This window comes from Ammospiza nelsoni, chromosome 1, assembly GCF_027579445.1.
Source record: "Ammospiza nelsoni isolate bAmmNel1 chromosome 1, bAmmNel1.pri, whole genome shotgun sequence".
Classification (NCBI taxonomy): Eukaryota; Metazoa; Chordata; class Aves; order Passeriformes; family Passerellidae; genus Ammospiza; species Ammospiza nelsoni.
In genome coordinates this window covers 110,228,759-110,255,504 of record NC_080633.1, presented here as the reverse complement: position 1 = coordinate 110,255,504, position 26,746 = coordinate 110,228,759, and the positions used below count along the sequence as shown (strand labels likewise).

Sequence of the window (26,746 nt, the reverse complement as noted above, 5' to 3'; positions counted from 1 at the left end):
TATCCTGAATTGCAAGATGCTTTTTAACATATGGTCAAAATAAAGAAACATGACAGATTGATTGCTATACAAACATGCATCTAAAACTGTCACCAGTTGTAATTTTGTCATTATTCTCCTTTTTCAAAAATTTAAGAGCCCTTGGAATATGAAATAACATTTTCTATGGACCCGTTTTTGACTTGTATCTGCACTCTCATATATTTTAACTCAAGTTGCTTGAGCATAAAAACTGATGTGTAGCATAGATTTGGTTCATTTCTCTTTAGGCAAGTTCTAAATACACTAAAGATAAATGATAAATTATCTTTGTTGCACTGGAATTCTGACTGATAGCAAAGTTGCTATAAATTTGAAGATGAACAATTTTATCTTCTAACTTAATTTCCTGAAAAGACACTTAAATCATTATCTGAAATATGTAAGAGTGCCCATAATAATTCTGTATGAAACTGCAAAAATAAGATGTCAAAGCATTAAGTCAAAATAAAATGATAGATTAGATGACATTTGCTTAATACATGATACTGTTTTTCAAAGTAATTTATTGAGTTCAGATAAAACTTTTTGAAAAAAATCTCTGTACAAAAAAGAATTCTAATAATGAATACTGATCTGGAATATTAGAAAGAAGTTTGATTTTAGAACCAAAGTGCTTTTCCTTGGTTCAGTTCATTCTGATCAACATGCAGTGAATGTGCCTGTGATGCCTGTGCTGCCCAAACACCGTGTTTCTAGAGACTTCTGCTGTCCTTCTCTCTGTGGCTTGTAGTCCAGCATTAATTTATAGCTCCTCTGAAGCATGATTTCAGAGCTGCAGGACAAAAAGGTATCACAGAAAAGGCTGTCTAAAGAGGAAGAACAATGCAGAGAATGATGGGTTGAAGAAATTGTACTGTGATTCTTGTGAGACCTGACACATATTTCTGCTTGGCAACCTGAAACAAAGTATTGTAGTCAATTTGACACGTGAAATAACTTTGATTTGGAATTACCTGACTTTCTAAATCAAAACTTTCTAGTTCTTTTTTTTTTCTTTCTTTTTTCTTTTTTTCATGAAAGAAGGAAATTTTTTTTTCTGAAAAAAACCCCATCAGTTTTAAGGAAACTGTATTTCCCACTGATAAATGAAAAAAAATATTCTGAGCCACTCTATGTAAAACATGATGTTCCAAATGATCATTTATTGTATTTTTTCAGTGCCATTCAGAAACTATTACAAACAAACCTCTAATATTTTTATTTATGAAAACACAAGCCCACAGTAATATTACTTATATTTTAAATAAAATGATGCATTTGGTGACTCAACACTGAGGAGCATTTGAAATATGCAGTTATGTTAATTCAAGCAAAATGGTAGAATTTTTAAAAATTGTTGCTTAAATTGTGTGGCCTTTTCATATTGCGCATAGTAAGTGCTGCTCACAACAGTTTAAAAGTATTATTTATTACCACAGAATCAGGACAGAGTAAAAAGTATTGAAACTTGCAGTTCAAATTGAGATAGTGTTCCTAAGATAGAAATCTAACGAGACCCCCAGCTTGTGACTCTGTTTTCTTCCATGTCAGTATACTTCTCATCATGCCAAGATCTCACTGAGCCTGTTTAAAACTGTAGGATCCTATTCCCAAATAAACGTGAGTTAAAAAGAATAAAAAGCCAGCCATGCACTTGGTATTGCATGTTGCTGTCTCTAAGTAAGAGCATTTCTTTTGAGTGGTTTAGAGCAGAACTGATATCATGACTGTCTTGCTTCCCTAAAACAATTCCTTCTTCATTATTAAACAATACAATTAAAGGTGAGACAGCAAACAGGCTTTTAAATTACAGCTGGAAGAAAAGAAACAAAACTAATGTCTGCTGGCCAGAATTAAACTATTTGCTATTTTTTAAACAATAAAGCTAGAAAAAGAATTTGAACAGATTTTTTAATGAACCAAGTATTTGTTCATGTCTTCACATGCATTTTTTTCTTCCACAAATTGAATCTAAAATATTTGAACCTAAAAGAATCCTCAATTGACTAAGAAAGCAATTTTTAGGAAGTTGTAAAAATTACAAAGCAATAGGAGTTAATATTCAGAAGTGCACAGGATAGTGCAATTGCTGTTTGTTGTGAGAAACCAATATTAAAAGATGCTAGAAATATTTCAAGAAGTTGTATCACATAATAATTAATAATTAAAAAGTTGGTAAAAGATAGTACTAGAAGTAGACAACCACCACAAAACCAAAATGTCCTTTGAAACAACATTTTTTTCTCTATTTTTCTATTATTTTTTTATTTCTCTATTTTTTTCCTATTCATTCTTCCCCTATTTCTAGACATGCAAGAGACCATAGTTCAGACACTCATATGTCCCACAGCATTCCTGTTCAAGGAATTCAGCATGTGCTCCTGAAGACTAGTTTCATTACTTTGAACGCAATTCAGAAAAGTATTTCTGATTTGCTTAAGATGATTATGGAAATATTTACACTAGATTTAACTTTTTTTTTACATTACAATATTTTCTTGTGGAGTTTGGCTGTATTGCATAGGCTTTTTATATACCAGATAGTAATATGTATTTTAAATATTTGTTTTTTAATGTAAACAGATAGTTAGCAAAATGAAAGGGAGTTTGTCAGCATTTTAGTGAACTTCAGCAAAAATTCTCAAGATGTAGAAGGATATAGCTTTATATATCAGTACCTATTTTCCTTCTTTAAAGAATGGTTCCAGGAACCATAATTACAGTTGGTACATAACATATAGGGAAGACTAATCCCTTCAAAGTCAATGCAATTTTAGTGATACTTAAGATAATCAAGGCTACAGATAGTAGCAAAACCAGCAACGTGTCAGATTTTACGGGGAGAGCATCTAACATGCTCAGTTGCTGTAGAAAAGAACCTGAAGCTATGGAAGGGACCTTTCTTGGAGGTAGCCTTGGATTTGGTCATGACTCCTTGGGATTACTGATGTTGACAGTGGCATTGACTCAGGGGGCACTGCAGGCTGTTGTTGACAGCAGATCTAGTTGTATTTCCAAAAACATCTTTTAAGAAACCTTTTCTTGGTATCAGACTCAGAAACTGGTTATCCATTCCTTCTGAGGTAAGTTAGTCTAGACACACAATTGAGTTTCTTTTCCATTTTATAGAGTGGGAGGTTCACAGACAACTCTTTAAACTTTTCACTTACTTATCTGTCAAAGCCAAAGAAGCAAAATTTTCAGGAAAACTACTGATTTGGTGGTCTAGCAAAAAAAGCTAGCCTCTCCCTATAACTATTTTATTTACACTGAAGCAATGTTGGGTGTGCTATGTTTACTATACATATGATACACAAATAAAATGAGATAAAAGATATATTTCAATATTTTGGTCCTTCAGATCATATTCTAAGACATGTTAAGGTGTTATTAGAATAACAGAGTCCAGCAGAGCTGTTTTTGTGGGAAAATAAAAGCCAGATTTAATTAAGTTTATAAACTCATAAAGACTTTTTCAATTAATACATTCAAATAAACTTTCAAAATATCAATGCAAAATACATTGACATAAGAAATAAAAATTCTCCACATTGCTTATTAGCAAATTTATATTGCTTCCAAGTGTTTTTTTCTTTTCAGGAAGACTTCAGCTACCAGTGTCAGTGATACAATACTTGCTATTGCCTCCTTACATCACAAAGCTTCCAAGATTTTCTTTTCTTATCAGTATGTGAGACAAGAATTGCCACAATATATTTAGACCTCTTAATACAACCTGACACTGGCAATTTAAATGGTAGTCATAGTTTGGCACAAAAATATGACTAAGAGTTCCTGATTGTCACTGAAGTCCTTTTAGATTTAAGCAAAGTTATAATGGCAATGGAGAAAGGATGAAGCCAACATCTTCTTGGGTGACAGTGTCAACGTGGCAGCACCAGCTGTGACAAATCACTCCTTGCCATGACAGGAACAGCATGGCAGGCTGTGTCAGGGTGTTTGTTTACTGAGAACTTCAGAAAGCAATGGAAGTGTGTTATGTTTATATAATTATTATTTATAACTATTGTGGGTGATGGGAGAAATGGTTGAAAGTGCTGCTTTGTAGCGCTTCTTGAATTACATGCAAAGTAAAATGATGCATTTGAAAGTGCTTATTTAGTCTTGAGTTGACTAATTATTAACTACATTCTTTTCCTCTCTTGTCAGTGAGGGCCTATTAATCCAAATCTCTTATTGTGAGAGATCACTCAGCTGTACACTATTTTAACATGCTTGTGTATTATATTAATTCATGCTGTGTGCATGCAAGGATCCTCTCTCACTGCTCTCCCCAGTAATCAGATATCTCTCCAAAAATACTAGTCTCTTTATACACTTGCAGTGCTAGGTGGAGAGAAAGAAAGAAATTTAAAGCTAACTTCTATTTTCCCTTCACTGACAAAGTGCATTTGAGCTCAAAGTGGGGCACCCGTCAGAGATCCTCACACAAGCAGGAATCCCTGAAATTTTAGCGCTATTTCTTAGTTATAAATAATAACAATATTTTTGGTGGGTGGCAGCTAATGAGTGTCGGTGCAAATGGCGATTTCAGCAGGAAGGGGTGCCAGCAGAGGCCTTACTGACTGGAGTACTGCATGGTGCTGTACTTTGTCATTCGTCTCCGGGAGGTGCCTGGAGATGCCGTGCCCATTCCCTGACCAAGATGACATTCGGCACTGAGCATCTGACCTGTGCTGCTCAGGCTCCCCAGATTTGCTCCTCCCATGCTTGTTGCTCCCAGGCTGCTCATCCCAGCCCCTGACACTACTCTCTCTGTGACCATCACGTTGTGGGCATTGGATAACTCTGAGGGAATATTTATTAGACTGCCTGGCATGCCAGAGGCAGGCCTGAACACCCTTTCTGTCACTACCACATTTGACCCATCTACCAAATCAGGAATGCTCAGAGATGCCGGGAGTCGGGAGTTAGGCGCAATTACTCTTTCCGTGACGATAACGTTGGAGCCCTCTGTGAGATCGGGGATATCCAGCATGCCACGCAAATCAGAGGCAGACGCAGGCCCCACAACCCTCTCCGTCACAACGACGTTGGATGCACGCAGAGGGTCAACGCAAACAGAGGGCTGGCTGGAGGTGTACGTCTCGGTCACCATCATGTTGCCATGGAGCAAGGGATCCGGCATGGGCCTCGGCGGCTGTATGGTTGTCCCAGATGTGTAGGTGTTTTCAGTAACAACCGTTGTAGTGCCAGCGGTGGGAGGCATAGGTGCACTTCCGTTGACAATGATGGTGGTGCCCGGTGGCGGGAGGTTTAGATCACTTTCAGGACTGGGGAAGGGAATGTTGACGCCTGGCCAGGGTGGGTTAGCATCAGGGAAAGGTTCGATCTCTTTGCCCAGACAAATCTCTGCTAAGGTCTTAAATTTTGGTCCTAATGTATCCAAGTATGTTTCGTCTGTATCTTCTCCAATAAAGCTGCAGCAACCCACGGAGCCAACAGGAGTACCGACTCCTTCGTGATCATAAATTAATAGGCAGTCATTTGCCGGCCGACCTTCATCTTCATCTGCATACACAAATGCTTTCTGTAGTTTGAAAAAACAAAAAAAAAAAAAAAAGAAAAAACAAAAAAAAGAAGAACAGAATAACAGAGTGAATTTTGTCAGGTTTTTAACCATGAACACTCGAACCACAGTAAAGTTTCCCCAACCACAGTAAGGCCCACCTGACTTGAAAAATAGGACATCAATAGGACAGACTATACCATCAACATTTTTTAACTTTGAAATAAGTTTATTTAAATAGTGTTTCATTCCTGTTTCTGCAGACACATAGCATCTCAAATTTTGGTCTGTGTCTCTGTCTATGGGACAAAGGGGACAGGCAAACAGATTCCTTCTTTGGGCAGCAGTATCTGAGCAAAATGGTAGGAGGAGGAGTGAAGCAGCATGGCGAGGGAGCAATGAAAAGACCAGGAAAGAGGAGGATTGGATGGAGGATTGTCCATAGTGGGGGAGACTTGGTGAGTCCAGAGGGGAGTGCATTTTGAGCAAGAAGGAAATCGCCAACTGGGAATGATGTTTTGGATCCTGATGTGGTCATTGCAAAGACATCAGGCAGGAAAGAGGAGAATTTAAAGTGAGTGCTAAGTGGGGTTTGAGGAAGCAGAAAAGGATGGAAGGGGAGGCCTGGGAGAAAGAGTCAAAGAGTTTGGGAATTGACATGGTTCAGGAGGATAGCAGTAGTATGTGGAGGCCTATGGCAGGCAGACAATTAATACATAGTGCTTCAGGCCAAGGCAGGAAGATTGCAGTCTGGGAGAAATCCATGCTCAGGATGTCAGGACTGCTCTGTTCTCTCCTCCATGAACCTTGTTTAGATTTTGAAATATAGCAATCCTTATATCTTAATCGATATTTTGGTGACATGCAATTATAACATTTATGCTTCACAGTTCATGCATATGAATAAAAATATAGCCCATGAAACCGTTAATCATGTAAATTCCATACGATTTTTAAAATCCCATATGTAAAGGTGAGTTTAGGTATTGCCAATTGAAAAACTTCATATTTGTGTCACTGGTAGTTCACAAGTCTTTTGGGGAGCAGAAATGGCAATAAAAATAAGGAGGAATTGATGTTTACAGTTCTTTCAGGATTAGAATGACTTCATCAAACAAACTGTACAGGAAGTAGGAGTGAACAATTCCAAAAAGTTATTAAATATTTATGCACTGAGAAAGGTTGGAAATACATAAATTTGGTGGGTAATTATGAAATCATTTAATTGCTTCCTACCTCGACCCACATTATGTCCATCAATTTTACAAAAAGGCTGCTAAACAATCCACCTACTATGGCAGCAGCTCAAAGACATTACTACTACTAGTGTTCTAACTTTTCCTACCAGTGTGATCAGCTTTGCTTTCACAGCAGTGTTATAGCATGGAAGTTTCAATTTGAGTAGAATTATTTTGGATTTCCACCACGTAACCTGGGAAGGGGAATCTAACAGAAAGCCTGCTCACAGTAGTAACTCAAAGAACAGCATTTAATTACCTCAGAGAAATAGTTGTCTAGGAAGGCCATGTTCACTCCTCCTTCTCGATACTCTTTTATTGTTCCTCCAATTGACCCTTTTGCTTCCCCTGTTCCAGAAATTCCTCCAGCTGTTCCGTAGCCAGTACCAGTGCCATAGCCAACACCTGTAGTTTCTTCAACACCAGAAGCTACTACTCCTCCTCCTCCATATGTGTTATTATATATGTCTGAAAGCAGAAAAAGTTATTGCTCCTGTGCTCTGTGAAACTTTTACACACAATTTGTCCGTTATTTTTACAAATGCTATAATGACACTTCTGAGTTTCTAAAGGTATTTTAGACCAGTCTCAGTCACAGGTATATGCACAGGTACGAAACTTTGAAACTGCAGTAACAATTATATACGTATTAACAGACACCTAAGTGCTTAATTTTATTCTTGAGGCTAGGCAACATGTGTGCATGTGTTTTAGAAAATCAGTGATTTAGTTTGTTATTGGCTGGACAGATTATTCTGTCTAGTGTATATATATGCTGTTGTGGGGTTTATGTTAGAAAATCATATAATGTTTATCTATGCAAATGCATAAATGCATATTTATGATCACATTGGCATTAATTTTTTCCCTTACACACTTAGAAAATAAAGAGTTTTATAAATCCTAGAAAATAAAGAGTTATGTAACTACTTCACATTTTCAAGTAGTGAGATTTTTTAGGGGAGAACAACAATGGATCATAATAACCACCAGTTTATCATTCATAATGGAAATGTCCTTTATAATAAAGTAATACTTACAGGATTTCATCTTGTCTGTACTTTTTTAGTTCATGATAACAAGGAAAGAGTTTTCTTAATGATCAGCACATATTATAATAAAAGAATTGCATACAGTAGTCTTGACTATGGTTACGCTGGGAAACATAGGCTAAATTACATATTTTTTTGATTTCTGTGAAATGAGAAATCTGAGAAAATTCTTCTATAATAAATAGTCAGCAGAGAGATTGTCTTGCAGAGTAACATTTCTTCCTGTCAGAAAGTAGGGAAAATGGACCTGTGCCAGCATTCTTCCTTCCTTTTCTGAAGTAGGGAATGGAGGAGAAGGATAAAGTAATGCTGCACAGCTGGGCTTATTCTCCATGATCATTGAATTCCTGGAGAAACTTTATCTCAGAAGCATGCATTTATTGTGTTATATGTCAGCTTGTCTAGGTTAACACACAAATTGGCAGTAATTAACTAGCTACTTCACATGCTTCCTTATGGGAAGCAGGAAACTGGGGAGAACTGAAGATTTTACCCAAGTTATGAAAGCAAATATCCTTATTCTGGCTAAATATTGATTTCTTCTGGTGTCTTGAAAATGCCCTCCATTCAGTAGCCTTGCTGATAAAGAAAAAATACCTGGGATTTGAAAGCCTTGGCAGCTATTTCAAAATAGCTGTATTTCAAAGTGTAGTTTGCAGAAATTAATCTGTTCAGAAGCTCAAACCCAAGACTTTTTATTCATACAGGAAATCCTGTATGAGTTTGACTATCTGCAGATATGAGATTGGAAGGGTTGGGTTATACCTGGGAAACCAAAGGACCCCATGAATCTGAAGGCATGAAGTGCAGAAAGACAGCATAACATAGAAGACTTAAGGATCTGCTTACCAGAAGGTTCACCAAAATCCCCTCCTGCAGCAGTTGTTGGGGCAAGAATGTGTGAGACATCCTGGAAAACAGCATTTTGACTCCTTGAATGATTACCTTGAAATTCCCATATGAAGACCGAGACTTTGTGAATTATGTCAAGAAATTAGCAGTCCAAACTGTTAATGATGGCTGGTCATTACCACCATCTCCATTAACAATCAAAACAGAACAAAACAAAGAGACTACAAATTTTTTCCCTTGTCAACACGAACAATGATCAATGAAGATGATTTGTGTTCGCTTCTAAACTTGCACTGAAGGAGCTTTCTGGTTGTTATGCTTCATCTGAAGGAACAGTGGCACCAAACTTTTGTGCCAAACTAACTTACCACTGCTTAAAACACATAAACCCCATCAGTGAATGTTAATTAAGAATCACCTTTCATATCTGGCTGGAAATTGTTGACAATGCCAGACTGGTTTTAGATTACACAGTGTTACTATCCTTTTCTCTAGAAAAATGCAGCCTTTACTCACAAATTACTTCTGGTTTTAGAAACATGGGATGTACTGACCCTGTCTTCAGGCTGTGCACCTTCTATTCCCCATGGATGAATTGCCCCTTCTGTACATTCAGGTACAGGTTCAAATCCAGTTCCAACTCCACCTGCAGCACCAGGTCCACAGCCACAACAGTCGCTCATTGACATCAAAATTGGAATCACTAACCAGGAAAAGAACAGGAAACAATTATTTAGCACATCTCTTCCTCACAGGAATAGCTGCTCTCCCCAGAGGGCAGGTGCTCGTGAACTTTTGAAAATATGCCTTTAAAATGTTTCTAACCAAGCAGCCTGTAAGTCTGGCTTTCAGAATCATTTGCTGCTTATGGAGATACCTGTATTTGGAAATTTAGAATAATTTGTACCTTTAGTTATAGCACAGCAGCACAGGGGTGGGGCTGTTACTCTAAATTTATGCTTATACGCCTGGGAACAGACTTTGATCTGTCTCAGCTGAACCAATATAAGTTGCATACATATTAAAATTAAACGAACAAAACAAGTGTTGCTATGTATAGCATTCAGTGCTATTCTTTCTGGATATATGAGCATACATTTCTCTCTTCAAGTATTGTAATTGAAAAGAAATACATATTAGTAAAAATAGACTTAAAAGAATCAGTGGAGAGTCCACCTGACTACAGTGATCATTGGCTAAGGCTCCAGTTGTACATTACATATACATAATGCTTGATATGAAAAAGCAGTAGGGGCAATCCCCAAGCCCTAGTTTCACCAAACATTTACATAGAGTGAATCAGGTTTCCCAGAGTGCTGTATTATGCTTAGTTGTTTAAAGAACTCAGTGCTGGAAATTGCAGAATTGCTTGTAATGGCCAGCATCAAAAACACTGCTTATTTTAGAAAGGTGATGCAATATTAATTCATAGAATCATAGAATGGCTTGGGTTGGAAGAGATCTTAAATACCATTTAGTTCCAATCCCTCTGCCATGGGTAGGGACGCTTTCCACTTACCACATTTCTCAAAGACTCATCCAGCCCAGCCTTGAACCAGGGATGGTGCATCCACAACTGCTCTGGGCAGCACGTGCCTCTGTCTCATCACTCTTACAGTTAAGAATTGCTTCCTAAACCTACTGTCTTTCAGTTTAAATCCATTGCTCCTTGTCCTGTCACAACATGCCCTTTTCAAAAGTCTCTCTCCAGGTCTTTTGCAGGACTCCTTTAGGAACTGCAAGGCTGCCCTAAGTTTCCTTTGGAGACTTCTCCAGGCTGAGCAGTTCCAACTCTCTCAGCTCGTCTTCATACGAGAGTTGCTCCAGCCCTCTGATTACTTGAACATCAAAGTGAAATGAAAAGGGGAAAGGACTATACTGTGTACAAAGTGCTGCCTCATAGAGCATGACTAAGGTTGTATTTACTCCAGACTATGAGGGGAAATTTACAAAGCCAGAAAGACAGTCTGTCTTGTAAGATAAACCATCTGGGGACTACAAATTGCACAGCCTTTTGAAGCTTCAAAATTTTGTGTTTGTTGATTCCTCCTAAACAAAGATCAAAACCCCAACCAAACCCCCTCCTCAAAAAATCAGGGGGGAAAAAACCCCAATTTCCTCAGGTTTGGTAATCAGTATTTCTGCAGTGGGAAATTTTAGATGTTGATTACTTGATGCCCAGGCCAGGAAAGAGGGTTGATCACCTATGATTCTGGTAGTCTGAGAAATAATTGCTTGTATAAATTCTAACTTGAGTCCATGAAGCTCATAATTCTTCATAAACATACTAGGACAAATGAATTAGCATCCTGCTTTGAGCCTGTTATCATAAATGCTACTGTCTTTTTATTAGATGTAATGTTTGGAAGGAGTAGCCAAAAGTTTCAAAATGTATGACTTATTGTTCTGCTACTGAAGTCTGGCTTTGAGTTCAAAGGAATCTTGTTCTTTAGATCCTTTCATACCCAACTTGGAGCAGATACTTGTCCAATTCTTCCAGTAATGTAATGGAAGTAGAAATTGCAAAATGTAAGTGACAGGACAGCTCTGTCTAAGAATTGGAATAAGAAGGCTTAGAAAGAAAATGCTTAATTTTAAATGAAAAATCTCTGTATAACATAAAACTTATGGAAATTATTTTCATTTAAAAGACAATTTTTTTTCTCTATCAAATGGCCAATAGCAGCCAGTGGATTAGCAACCAACTGAAAAAGTAACCTTATTTTAGAAGAATTGAAAAGTGCATTTTTTACATGATTTAGAAAAATAATAAAACCAGTTTCCTTAATTTATACTTACAAACAAATATTAGTCCGCCGAGGAACATCAAGCCAATGGCAGCGCCACTAAGTGTGGTATTTGAATCCAATTGCCTGCCATAATTTTCATTTCCATAACCGCTGTCAGTGTAGGCAGTATATCCTTCATCACCTCCTTCGTAGCCATCAGTATAACCCTGCGACTGTGTGTGGTCCTCATAATCTCCTCCATAATCACCACCACCTTGCTGCCCTCCGTCTTCCCGGCCGCCTCCACCAGTGCCGCCGCCACCACCGCCAGTGCCGCCGCCGCCACCACCAGTAGTGCCACCACCGCCACCAGCGCCACCACCACCACCGATGATAATTATTCTTGTGGCCCCACTGGTGCAGTAGTTCCGACTGTCACACTGGCAAGCTTGCACAGGAATTATGTGTGGTCGAGCACAGCGCCGGCCTTGGCTGTCCCTTACAATGACGTAGATCCTATAAAGGTAAAAGTCTATGTTCTGGCCCACTAGTTCCGCAGAGGAATCTTGGGGGGGGGGGAAAAAAAAGAGGAAAAATATTTGGATGAAGGTATTGACTACAAATGTTGTACAAATCTATACTACTTGTGTATTACATTCATAGAACAGAATGAAAGTGTTCCCTTTCTAAGCACCTCAATTACTTATGCATCTACATTATTTACTCAAAGTTGAAACATTAAGTACTCATCTGTGCTTGTTTTTTTCCTTGCAAAACTTGAGCCAAATCAGTCTAGTTATCACTTCTAAACTAGAGTAATACAAAAGGGGAAAATGAAGTCTTTTATTTCTACTGCTAAATTTTCTGAATTTTATTCGCACAATGGTAAAGATAAAAGTTGAAAGTTTTATGCATTTTTTTATTCCTCTCTCAAGGAACTCATCCATGTTTTTCAGAAGGTTTAAAATATTTAAGATTACATATTTGCAACTGTTTAGGACAGGTAGGAGATTGAAGAATACTTGCAATTGTGATACTTGCCATATAATGTAGTCTTCTATGTAAACAGTAAGTAATGCAAATTCTGTAATTTAGTTATGCATGGGATCTGATTAATTCATTATTTTGTTATTTCGTATTGAAGGAAACTGGCAAAGCTTCACTGGGCACTGACTAAAACAATTTTCCTTAAAATACAAGTAGGTATGACTGGTACAATAAATTTTAAAAGTTGTAATCTTAATTTGTCATTTTCACATGCCTCTCATAAAAGTAAAGCTCTACTAACTATAAACTTTATACTTTAATAAACAAATTTGAGATTTGATATATGCTTAGGATTTTTTAGATAACACAGAAATAAAAAAGTGTCAAATTACTCCTTTTGATTTACTTCATTATGTTTAGACCCATAAAGGCTCTTGTCATAGTTATACTGAAAGTACAGTTTTGCTAGTAAATTTTCAGTTTCCTTTAAAATATAATATATGTAATAATTCTAATTCAAATATTATAATATATATATATTTGCATGCATATATTCAAATTTGGAGTAACTTCTTAGATTTGTATTAACTGAGATTTGAATAGATTCTAATAAGTGTTTTGTTTGTTAATAAAGCAACATCCCAATCAGTTATTTTAGATAAGAGCTTATTGCTATCATTTATTCTGTTATAAAATGCAGGTTAATTTACCATTTATTCGTCTGATAATCCATGTAGTCTGAGGTTCACCATGTATGCTGAATGTGAAGGGGGTAGCATAGACAACACCATCCCTGGGCTTTGCTGAGATAACCACTGATGGGGAATGCATACATACTTTCCTCACTTCAGTATTAATAGTTGGGCAATTGGCATTGATGCCATCTAGTGAAAGCACAACGGTGCCAGTAGCAGTGTATCGAGGAACCCCTGTAAAAAGAAGGTATTTGTGGTCAGGGGGAAATAGTGATACTATAAACAATGCAGCTAGGGTTGGGAAACTAGAAACAGCAAAAAACATTTAGAGAAATCTGGAACACAAAGAGTTTATTTTGGAAAAATTAATCTCTTTTCTTACCTCTGGTGATAGCCAGAACCTCTGCTTGGTACTGCCCATTGACCAGATAGACAGAATCCCGGCTAATAACTTTGTTCAGTATGATTTCACCAGTGTTTTGATTGATTCTGAACCAGGCAGCTGGATCACGTCCTATGCTATATCTGTGTTTGGTGAAGTAAAAATACGCAGCGTTATGTTATGAATATATGTATTACACATTTATTTTGCGGATAAAATTTGGCACTTTTCTTTTGGCATTTTTCTTTCAGCTATGCTAGATCCTATTGCATTTCACCCAGTTCAAGCAAAATCCATGTAGACTCCAAAAAAAGGTAGACCAGAAAAGTAATTAGGAATAAAGCAAATGCATAGAAACCCATTTTATTTTGAAAGTGGCATCATAGTCCAAAAGTAAAACTTTTCTGGATCCTGTGAACCTTTACTAGAATCCTTGTTTATAGCAATGGTTAAATCCACAGTTCTTCTTACAACATTCTAAAGTTGTGTTTGTTGACACATTTCTGCTTTAGGAATTTTTTATTTGTAAATAGGCTGTATTTATGTCTACATGCACTGAAAAGCAAATTATAATCTCAGTTATTATTGTTAATTTCAAGAGAAACAGGTGTAAATTTTTTTTTACTAGAGAATTAGCTAGTAGTGGCTTACTCTGTTCTTGGAAAATATTAACTGTTCTTGGGATTTTCTGCCTGCTTTCTTGAGATGCTAACAAATTCCCTCCTTGTAGCAAATGTTTCAAGAAAAAGCATTCTTAGGCTGAGAAAAAAAACCAAACCCTCTTCTAGTCTATATAAGTTACAGCCTGTTAGAAAAGTGATATTTTCTTTGTCTTGTGCATAAGGCTAAGAAAAGTTGTCGGGAAAGAAAAGGACAAAAATGGGCTATATACTATTCCATAATAACATAGAATGTATGATACTATATAGTACTATTCTATTGCCATTTTTCTATTGCTAATCAATAATCATTGTTTTTAAAAGCATCCTTTAAAATACATATTCCTCATCCCATTGAAATCTCAAAAGAATTGTTCCACCCAGGCAGTTAAGCAGAGTAGAGCTTACACAACATTTGATGCAATGGTTCTAGTGTCCTCATCCATGGCTGTGTATGTTCCTACAACATAATTCACTCTTGCGTTTTGTGGCAGGGAAAACACAACTGAAGATGGATGAAATCTTGGTGGTTCAATCAAATTTTTTACTTCTACTGTCAGGGGTGTCCCAAATATCTGGTACTCATGTGCAACAGAGTGGTGGAATGCAGCTACATTCCTGACACCGATCATCAGTGCGTGAGTTCGGATATGTTCAAAATCCAGCTCCTAAAAGGTAAACCACAGAGAACTAGATAATACATAAAAGCTCCCTTAATGTTTTAAAAATATTTTTTATTTTAAATGGTTGAGTGACAGTGTTTTTACTGCCTGTTTATTTCTACTAACAATTAATTAAAATTTTAAGTCAAGAGCTGAATATTTATCCATACCTTAATTACTCTAAGGATTCCTTGATTTGTGGCTCGATCTGTAACAATTTCAAAACAGTTATCTTCATTACCGGATATAAAGAAAAACTCTGCTAACCAATTGTCTGTAAACTCTTCATCAGCATCCAGAGCTTGTATTCGTAGCAGTTCTGAACTGAGTGAATTTTCTGAAATACTTGCTGAAAACTGAAATGACAGACAAATACCTATTAGCAAACATATATATGTTTGGAAAACAGGAAAACACAGCTGTCTGCAGAGATTCTTTTGAAAGATGTTCTGAGCAGTGAATAATTTTTTTACATAAAAACAATGCGTTCTGGGAAAATTGTGATTATGGTTACAGATTTGAAAATCTCCAAGTGTCACCTCCAAGGTTTGCAGAGGTATCTTAGAAGAAAAGGATTTGTGCTTTCTATAAGAAATGGTTTTCCAAGGATTGGGTTATTCTACATAATCTCATATTGCAGGGATCTGGGCACCTGTATGACAGGATTTCTCTGAATACAAAGAAGTCAGTCCTGACAGTGTCAGGATTTACATCTCTGAATACAAAAATGATCTGTGTGTATGTTACCAGAATTGTTGCACAAGCGACAGACTCTATTCTGAGCACTCTTCAAGGGAACAACTCTGTCAATCCCATGGAGCATGTAAATGTGAAGGTTCTCTATGGGTTAGTAAGGGCTCTGTTACCAATGGGCCTTGTAAATGGGGTTTTAAATCAGTATTGCTGCCTTTGTTATTGGAAACTTACGGAGCTTTGAGCAAGAGTTGGAAAGTTGTCATTAACATCAATGACTTTCACATTACAGCTACAAAGGGATGATATTCCATCTGCAGCGCCGTCCCGGTCTGATGCCTTCACAACCAGAGTGTAGCTACTATGTTGCTGTCACAAAAAGAGAAATGAGTATGTTAGAAGACCATCTGTGCATCTTATAAATAACTCATGCTTGCTACTATTTCCTAATACAGGAATTCTAATTAGACATTTTATTGCGACACATCAAAACCGTGCATTTCTCCATTAATATTTGAAAAAAACAAAACTTTTCTCTCTCTTCTATATTTTTCTCACTCTCATAGCACATATTCACAACAGCATAATTTTATTTAGCTTTGGAAGGGGAAATGTTACCTCTCTGTCAAGATAATTTGCAAGATGGAGTTCTCCTGTGTATTTATTCATAATGAACATGGGTGGGCCAGAAGGTTCCTGACTCTCTATTTTGAAGGCAATTTTAGAATTCAAATGGTTAGGTTCATCTGCATCAGTTGCAATGATTTTCATCACCAGTGTGTCTAAAAATAAATTTTAAAAAATAGTAGTTAAAAACCCACAAAACAAACAATCAAACAAAAAAACCAAAAAACCCCAAGAAAATCTCTTGAGTTTCTGCAAACAACTGATCAAGACAATGCTAAAACAGTGTATGAAAATGATAGAAGGCTATCTATTCCTTGACATTTACAGAGAAAACCAAAACTTTAGGTTTGTAGTACTGATTCTGACAATGACTTCAAATGAATTAAAAATCAAAGTCACAAAAAATAATGCAGGTTTTCACTGAACTTCTTTAAAGAAGTTAAATTCCCTATCACCATAGGGAATATGCAAATACATCAAGTACTGAGCTTGCAGACATTACTATAAGAAATCACAGCTTTAAATGAGAATTTCTAGAAAGAAGAAAATGAGTGTTAGGCACCATTGCCTCAGTGCTATTTGCATGTCTAATGTTGATTACTGCACTTTTGGTAAAAAGAACCATTTTAATGGTTTAAGTACAGAATTATTTAGTAATGTTTTGCTGCAATTGCAAATACCCAGGCTACAAGTACAAATATTTGAAAGAGAAAAATGGGGGAAAATGTATTTTACATACCCTCCAAGGAAATAAGTGTAATGATATTTTTATTCTAATGAGAAGGAATGAAATTATTTCTTTTACATTTTCACATCTGAAAGAATTTGCATGATGGTATGGTTAGAAACTGGAACATTCAGCACTCGTGTGTGGGAGGAAAGGGAGAAGGAAGCATTGCTGTTTAATTTACAGCAATTAGCCCAGGCCCTGGCTCAAATAGCACTTGGAGAAGTATCTGCAGCTCCCTCCTCTGCAGTGGCCCTGACCATTTTATGTCATTGCTTAAGAAAAGCAAAAAGAGCTCCCCGGGTTTATATTAACTGTATTCTGTAAGCTTCACTAGCAGTTCTGAGGAAGGCATAGCACAGGTACTCACTGTCCATGCTGCTCTCTTCAACAGATCCTGTAAATACAGTTTGTGCAAATACAGGAGGATTATCATTTATATCCAGGACTCTGACTCGAAGTTCAAGAGGTGGTTCCAAATCTATACCGGTCACTGAGTGTTTAGCAAAGCAACGTATCTAAATAAAGAGATTTACTTGTTTTAAAACCAAAAGTTAACTAAGCAAAGTAGCAACCTGAAACAAGCAAACTTGTTGTCAGGTCCACCCTGGATATATCATTATAAAAGCCAAGAAAAAGGGGAATACTTACAACAAATACTGGTGTTATTTCCCTATCCACTATTGATGTTATATTAATTTCTCCTGTTCTTGGGTTAACAACAAATATTCCATAGGGTGCACGATCAATTCCAACTCCAGAGATGCTGTATGTGATTGGATTGTCTTCTTCACAATCAGACCGGATCTACAGTAACAGATAATAATAATAATAATAATAATAATAATTTATGCCAGTTTTCCGAGGACACCTACAGTGTTTTTTCTTCTATTCCTAGTTCCTGTAAAAAATTCCATATAACTTCAGTTTCTCAACTACTTATTACAAGGTTCAGTTGACAGAATCAATGGAAGGCTCCTCTACAAAAATGTCAACCTAGATATCCGTGTGCCCTCAAGGGCTGAGTGGGCCTTTTATTTCTCCTATGTCTGTCAGGGAAACGGAGAGATATTCCAAGAGTATCACACTGTGGCTGGAACTCAGTAAGGGCATGATCACAGTGAGAGAACAGGAAAATATTTCTTTTTCTCTGTTTCCCACAGGTTATGTACAGTCTTTGAATTTCTGCTCAGGGGTTTCCCAAGTATAGAGAGAGAGAGAGAAGAAAAATGTCACTGGTTGGAGCTGCCTGGGAAGTAGACTCATGGCAATGTTCTAGGAAGCCTCTGGTTACTCCTCAGCAGCCACATGGATTCTTATGAGACTGTCTTAGCAGAGCTGGGAATGTTGCATCATCTTTCTTTTATTCTACATTCCTTGCTTTTACTAATCTAAGCATAGGTATTTTTAAATCTCTCTGCTTTTATCAGCCTGTCTTTGGCAAAACTTCCTTGTCAGTGAATAATTGTGTTTTTCTTTCTACTTACTCTGGCAATTGGATTCCTCTTGGAGTTGTCTTCTCCTTCTCTACAAGCTGCAGCAAATTTGATCCATTCACGTTTTTGTCTTCTAAAGGTTTTCCATCTTGCCATTCCATTTTCATCCCATTCTTTTACCTTTGACAGAGAATTCCAGTATCATGTGACCTCAGTCCATTTTAAACAAATACAGACAATTATAATTTACAACAAAAAGAAGAAAAGAGATTTTTGTAGACATGTGCTTTTTTACCATGTGCTTTTTTACATGTCTGTGAGTCCCAAACTCTATTGACTGTACATGTTTATTTTAAAATTACTCATTTGTTTGAGATACTAATTTAGATTTAGGTGAATTTCTCTTGAGAAGGTTAGCAGGTTATTACCTGCAGCTGTTTAATATTTAAATATGTTTTCAATCTTCAGGTTCAGAAGGGTCTCAGTTGAGTATTTTCCAAGTGATTTTTTCATTTGTAACATTTTGTTTAATCAGAAAAAAAGTTTCTAAATAAATAAATATTACCTCTACATGAAATCCTGTGCTGAAATCCAAGAGTACCTGCAAGAACAATAAAAAAATTGGCATGTAGAAATGCAAGGCAAAATGCAGCAAGCAAAATGGATCTGCAACATTGCTGTACTGCAGGCCTATTGCAATAGCTTACCTAGCTGCAAGATTTCCATAAATGAGTTTGTGAAATTCAATTTTTTTTCTATATCCAGCACATAAATTCCTTGAGAGTTAAAACCTTCAAAATCCATTCTGTCTTTCAAGACAGAACTTGAATGGATATGCCAGAGCAATTTTCAAACTATACCTTCATCAAAATAAAACTTTCACACAGATTTTTAACACCTCAGCTGAAGAGAGAAGTGTTTGCAAGAGTTTTTACCAAGCAATCTAGGAAACCAGGGAAGTATTTATCCTAAATAATTAATTATCTTTTCAATTTCTTTCCTATTTAGAAAGTTGACAATAACCCTGGAGTACTTAATTATGTAATTGAACCAAAAAGAATGAAAATGGGATTTTTGGAACTTTCCGGTGAGATTGAAGAGATTCAATGTAGGATGGAAACCCACCTGAAGTTTTCAGGCAAATTTCCCTGGAGTGCAGTTGATTTTGATTTGAGACTCAACTATGTAACTAATCTTGAGTAAATAAAGGTAGCAGGATCAGATGCAGTATGTAATTACTTTAAAACTAAAATTCAAATGAGAGTAGCCTCAATTTCTTGATTAGCACAATTTAAAAGACAGCACAATTTAATTAACTTTATTCCTAAATAGGGTGTGAAAATGAAGTTCAATTTCTTCAGAGCATTTCTTTCAGGTTTAGGATCTGCTTTGGCTCTCTTCAGACAATAAAGGGTGAAGAGTGTGGGATTTTCAGAACTGGATTCTTGCTTCATTCATCATTGGAAGATAGAAAATATCCAGGTGACTCAAAAATTATTACAGCGTTTCTCTTTTCTCAACAAATGCTAACAGCCGCAGTTATGAGTATTTCCCTTCCTTATAATTTCCCATAGCTTTTCTGTTTGTTTTGGTTTCTTTGTTTTTTGTCTGATATATCTGTGGGGTTTTATGTCAGCTATACTTGGATAAAATCTGGCATCTTTTATCCTTACATCATGGGACTTTCCTCGCTTCAAATTTATTGCATTGTACTGGCAAGACTGGAACATGGACACAAAATTTTTTCCACTTACTTCACGTTAAGACAACTTCTTACATGCAACAGATTAATGAACAGCTGCTTCACCCTCCTTACTCTCTCTCTCTCTTCCCCATTTACCTTTATGCTGCAAAAATTTACCATCTGTCATGTACAAAACAGTGTTTCCAACGATCTGGTTTTACCCAAAACATCCCTTGAGACCTTGGCCTGTAATGGATGCCTTAATCTGCATCTCAATGGAGGAGTTTAGACTGGATCTGCCCATTTGATGTGCATATGTAGCTTGAAATTTTTTTGACTATTCACAGAGTAAGGATTTTTTCCTTGTTTGAGCCAGCTATTGACATAAATGGTTAAGAAAAGTACTCTGCAGGAGAATCACTACAGTATGTTCATGTTGTGCTAAAAGTACCAATACATCTTTTAACTTTTGTTGGGTTTATGGCTGTTTAAATTTTCACCTTCAGAATAGGCTTCAAATTCATGTGCAGCCGTTCTGTTCCTCATCTCAGAGAAGGGACAATATCAGGCTCCCTGTGAATGGCAGGGTTTGTTTGCCCCAGTGGGAGCTCAGTCCTGTTCTTTTATAATCCCCCTTGGAGTCCAGGGGAACATGGAAGAGTCAAAGGGGAAGACTGCACCCTCATGAGAGAACCTGAGTGATGAGGTCCACCAGAAATAACACTAATTGAACGTCTCTTATCAGTCTATCCCACCTCATTTGGTGAGCACAATGAAATCCTCTCCACCCTTAGGCTGAAATCCCTTCTGGCATGCAAACAATTGTCTTGACCTGGCAAAGTATGGGTATGCACCTCCCAGTGCAGTGTTAGTGAATCTTGTCTGCTGTCTGCATCATGTGGCCTATCCTTACTTAACAGCGAGACTAATGCCTCACGACCAGCCACATCACTCTCATATTCTGAAAAACTATTCTGAGTTTTTCTGAAATAAGAATTATACCTGTAAAGAATTCTATTACTTAAAGACATGAGCATTCATGTATCTCTTGATTCCAGCTTATAGGGAGTTCTGTTTTCAAGTAGTGAAAAATTTATATTTCGCATTGGAGTCTTATCCTTTGTTTTTGAGCACCAGTAATGGGAACATCAGGATGTTGGTGATGCTGGGGATTATAAATTTAGGCCCTGTATTTTCACAGTTGAGCAGTGATAGTGAAGAAAAACCCCATTTTGCTACTTGTTGGTAATGGAAGATCTTGAATTCAGAGTCCTTAGTATAGTTCATGTTATTATTTGAAAGGGCTGATCCGATGAACTCTGATGGTGGCTCTGTTTGATATGTCTCTCAGTTACAGCTATGGTATAGGAAGGTGGGGCAGGCAGACATCAGACATAAATGTCTAGCTCACCAGATAAATCTGAACAATTTTGAAATTACGTTTATCCTACTGGATTCAGGGATAGAGGCTCCTCTCCGTCCCTAGCTAATGCCTTCTGGTTCTCCACTGTCACCAGCAGTTAGATGTCTTCCCCTAACCCAGTTGTCTATTTCTAATATTTATCTGAGATGCAAACCTTTTTTTTTCCTAGTGCTATTTCCAGCAGATAAGTTCTGTCTCCTAGCAGCTAACCCCTGCAAATTTTTAGGTAGTTAAAAAACAAATCCCTTCTAAACCCATATCGAAGTACAGTACTTTCCAAAGACACAGGGATAAACAATAATTAAAGCAATAGGAGCCACTGGAATGTGTGGGATGCATCCTGAGGATCTTGGGGTAGGCAAGCTGGTCAGAATGATGCCAAGATTTACTGTTCTGTTAGTCTCTGAGAGACTGTGAAAAAAAGGAAGCTGCAGAGAATCTAGACGCTGGTTGCACAAGCTGTTTCTGTTATGGGTTGGCAGATGAGCAGGCAGGAAACAATCTTGGTTTCTGTCATTTGCACAGTGTTCTGTCTGAAAACTTGTCTTTTATTGTAATGATACCTGGACACTGTGTCCAAAATGGCACCTTAGAGTCACACTAGACTTATTCTGGATTTATTCTGATGTAACTGGGGACAGAATTAAGCCCATAGGATGTCTACTGTTCTTTGCACTCTCAAAGCAATTTACAAACAAGAATTAACTAATCATTAATTGAGTGCCAAGCAATATCATACGTAATTACGGAATCCTCCCTTCTCCACCTACTCAAATCTAAATGACTGAACATGCCTTTAACATCTTCCCAGCATTATTCATATGGGATCTGCTTCTCTCTCTTTGAAGTCAACAGTGGCATTGTTGTTGGCCTGGATGGGAGGAGTGCTGAGAGCTCACACGTATTGTGTTAGTCATCAGGCTGCCGTGGTAGCTCTGGTACTGTCAGCGTTTTGGGACTTTTACATCTTTCTTACTCATCCAAAGCCCTGACTAGAAAAGGGTTGCAATAATGAGCCCTTCCCCTTTATTCATTCTGCATCTCTTTTAAAAAATGATACATCAGTGCCTATGAAAAAATAAGAAGCAGAGTTCAAATATAAGACAAACCCTCATATTTTAAAAATATGCCATTTTATCACTTTTTAATCATTGAAACATGATTTTCTTTTTCTATACTTCACTTTTTCATATGTCACTTATGAATGTACTTCATCCAATTTAAGATGAAAGATTTTCTGGATTATTTTCCTGACATTTTGTTTTCTAATTCAGAGGAGGTCAGGTGTTTCCTGTGTTAGCAATACTTTGAGTTGCACCCAGGATGGATAATCCATTACTCTTTCAACAGTTGAGACAGGAACAATTCAGGAATTATGATAATGCTCATGTTAGGCTGAAGAATTTACTTCAAAGTTTTATTTATTTTAAAATAAGTTTACTCAAAGAACTGACAACTTTAGGAAAGTTTCCACTGAGATTATTTCCGTTCTGCTATGGTATCTTCTATTGTATGCAGATACAATACATTTCCATAGAATAACTGAGCTTAACCATTAGAAAAATGAACAGAAAATTAATTTCAATATAGGGTGTATGCCATTATCATTACAATTCGAGTTTTTCAAATTAGTCATGCTAAGTGCCCTCAATAAATCTCCTCAATAAAACCTGAATTCTGATATGACTTAGAGTGTTCTGGCTGCAAATGCATGTTTTCTTAATGGCCATTTTACTTAGGAATGTAAAACTGCAGGCTTAAGTACCTAATCTTAGGTGATAGTTCCTGGATGTGGAATTGCTTTAGTTTATATTTCTACAATAGAATTATTTGGCAGAAGAACCTGCAGGTTCCTGATTCAATTCTGGCAGATGTTTCACATGAATGTACAAAACGAGGATGTAGCTCCTGACAATTTTTACGTTATTTTTACGCAATCAAGTTACGAGTAGGATGTGTAACCATAGTCTTATGACTGGGGGGGAAAAAAATAAACCCAGATAACATATGGGAAAATGTATCCAGACAAAAGTGCATAAGAGATGTGGTGAATTTAAAATTATTGGCTGTCACATGATAGCTGGCAGGAGAAGAGTCATACCTGATCAAACAGGTTATTTCCATAAAACGTGTCTGTGCTAGTATCACAAACAGAACTCCCTTACTCATGAGAATAATGTCTTTGAAGTCACATGAGCAAAGGTTGCAGAATCAGTCCCACCAATGGTGAAATCCACAGAGAAAATTATTTGTTTCAGGGCTGGTAAGTTTCCTTTGTTTTTTTGAAAATACAGTAGTTTACTAAAATATGTATAACTCCATGTTAATTTTATTTGATGCAACTTATTAACAATATACTAACCAAACACGCCATTCAGACAGGTGATTTTCAGGAAAGATTAGTTAAGCTGAAAGCCAAAATTTTTTCTCAGAATACACTACAACTGGATACGCAAATGTATAATTTGACCTCAACAGTTTTTCTACCACCTTTCTTTAAATAGTTGAGAGATGCTATTAAGTCGTACAGGCCATCATGAACGTTGCTGGGCAGAAGAACACATAACAAGAACAAGGGTTTCCTCTGGGTAGTAAAAGTTCAAATATTTGATAGTCATCATACACAATGGCATTTTCCAAAATCGCTCTTTTTTTCTGAACCAGCACCTACCCTCCGCCACTCACAATTGTAACGACAGTATACTGATAGAATGAAAATGGCTCCAGAGCTGCTGGGAGAAGTAAAGCAGCAAAATGCTTTTGAATGGACAGGTCTTAGACATAAAACAGTCAAGCATTTTGAACTTCGACACACTGGGAGTGTGCATCACCAGGTAACTGAGTGAAATGAATAGTCACTTGTGTTTCATGAAAATCCAGAAGTGTTAGTGTGATGTGCAACAGGCCGCTCTCAGACACCTCTCTGCTGCCTTGAACAAGCTGAAACTTATCCGAACCATAACTTGCTTTTGCCAAGTTTTGCCCTTGTTTTCTTGGCAGCTGCTCTGTGTTAATTAGTTCTACTTTACTGATTGCAGAGCTGTCACCTAAAATTAATAGATTTTATTTTCATAATAGTTTTAGGATTTCTTAACCTATAACACAAACTTTTTCTCTGACTACAGCATTTCTAGTGACATCAGTAATGAGAAGTTAACAAACATTTACACATACTAATACACAGTGTAAAATGTAAAATTTCATGAAAACCACAGGACATAACAATAGCAGAAATCCTGCTCTTCTCAATCTTCAGGGCCTTAAATCTCTACCGAATTTCAAGGGGGCAGCGCAGATGAGTAAAATGAATACACACAAAAATCAGATTGCAGGAGCAGTAGGGCATCCATAGCCCTTTTAAGTCCCTTCTGGGTAGTTTCCATGCCTTGATGAACACATTGAACAACTATGCCACTTGACCATAGCCACAACTTTCCTTTCACAGTGAGAAAAACAAACCCAAGGAGCAACACTTTTATCATGCATTCACTTGCTCAGCACATGGCGGCTCAGACACTAGGGCACAACAACACAGGAATCCTTTGCAATGTGAAATAATAGGCCAAGTCTTGATTTTTACTTTACTGAGATCACTAAATTTTGTCATTTTTTTCTCTCTTGAAAATAGCTGTAGGATTTGGTCAGCTCTGAAACGATCTTGCTAATAGTTTTAGGAAAACGACATTTTAAATTTTTAGAAAAAGGTATTTCCTCAACTGATAAAAAAGTAAGGACATAGAACCAAATTATATCCAACCATTAAAATTTTTATAATTATAGCATTTTATTAATAACTGTGACCTTTAAATAGCAGCCACAGTAAACATTTGCCTGAAAAATCATGCAGTAAACATAGAAAGTCACATCTTGAACATCAACAGATCGCCAAAAGTCTAAAAAGAAACATTTGTCAGTATTTAATGAAAAGTTAATTTGATTTTATAGAATGTTCAGAAGTGCTGTTAAAATGAGCAGAGCTTTGGTTTTTATGGTAAATTTCACAAGATATTTTTGGGGAATAGTTTACATTGTAAAACGCAATGGTCTGCTGAGGAAGATGAAACTGGGGTCGTCACAGCATTTACAAATATTGTTTTAAAATCCGACTTACCAACAAAAGGAACAGAAAAGCAGCCGTTCGGTGAGGGAGCCAATCCATGGCATCTGACTTCTCAGAAACAAGTCCAACTGAGTTATGGTTACCAGCCTGTTCCTGTTCCCCTCCCCCCCCAGCTCTGGTGACTATTTAAAACGACACTCTGTGCATGTCCTTATACTCAGCCCTTCAAGGTGTCTCTGCCTCCCTCTGAGGGAAGAACTGAAGATGCTGTATAACAGAGCCTCTTTCCCCACCCCAAAATCCTGGGCTGGTCTCACCTGAAATGCTTGACAACATCATTATTGCTTGCAGGTAAAAGCTAAGAGACACACCTTAATTCTTATTGCACTGAAACCCTTTGTTGGATACAAAAAGGTACGTTTTAAAAACGGAGGCAAGCTTCGCTGAGAAGATACCGGGTGATTTATAAATTACTCACAACATAAGGAATCATTAAAATGGTAACTTATCTTTGCTTTGAATGCAACTTCCAGTTTTCTCTCTGCACCCTGTATAATAGAAGAACTAAATGAATATTATGATAAAGAATACAGAATTAAAAAACTTGTTCATTTAAATTAGCAGTTCATTTGTTTACTTCCAGGCACAAAGGAGTGAGTTCCATGCACACTGTTCACAGAGTGAAGAACTCAGAGCAGAATGGGGCTGTCACTAAAGAGATATCATATTAATTTGGGGGGAAAAATAGTGCTTTATTCACGAGACTGCAAGAATATCTGAAGCAGAGGAGGAAGATTTTCTGCCTTTGCGAGCTGCAAAGCCTCCTCATGCCATACCTTTCCCTTCCAATGGGCTGTGCTCTCGCTGGCACAGTGGAGAGGGAGAGTGTTAGAGAAACTGGGGAGCTGCTCAAAACAGCAGGTAGTGGAGGAGAGAGAGAATGTGCTGCAAAGCTCTCTTCTGGCCTGTTTTTAATGGCAATGGCAGTTGTGTGGGGGACAAAGAAATCACAGAGGGTTCCCCACTTTACCATCTGTTCTGCAGCACAGTGTTTGTTAGGTGCCTCCTCATGTCTTTGGGACACCTGAACCACCCCTTAAAGGGCAAGGAGAAGTTAGAGTGGCCTTCTGCTCCGTGACTGAAGCTAGGAGGGGGGTACACACTTCACCCCCAAAAGCGCAATACCACCGGTGTGCTCCTGAGCCTGCTGAGCCCTGCATCTCCCAGGGCTGGGCATGAGCTGGGAAAAGAGTGCTCAGCACCTCTGGGGCTGCTCAGCCCTGCCAGGG

The 26,746-nt window shown here is 37.3% G+C and overlaps 1 protein-coding gene across 1 annotated transcript; it reads right to left on the bottom strand.

Annotated features, from left to right (window-relative positions):
* Positions 1-1,157: 1,157 nt before the first annotated feature.
* Positions 1,158-25,696, bottom strand: LOC132087404 (desmoglein-1-like). Its single transcript, XM_059493581.1, has 16 exons — positions 25,509-25,696; positions 18,856-18,891; positions 18,342-18,470; positions 17,506-17,661; positions 17,225-17,372; positions 16,119-16,282; positions 15,735-15,869; positions 14,978-15,163; positions 14,554-14,813; positions 13,487-13,629; positions 13,120-13,338; positions 11,493-11,987; positions 9,248-9,396; positions 8,691-8,751; positions 7,049-7,257; positions 1,158-5,572 (listed from the first exon to the last, which is right to left on the bottom strand). Exons 1-16 carry the CDS (start codon positions 25,554-25,556, stop codon positions 4,601-4,603), a joined length of 3,510 nt encoding a protein of 1,169 aa, XP_059349564.1. The 5' UTR covers positions 25,557-25,696; the 3' UTR covers positions 1,158-4,600.
* Between the last annotated feature and the right edge of the window lie 1,050 nt (positions 25,697-26,746).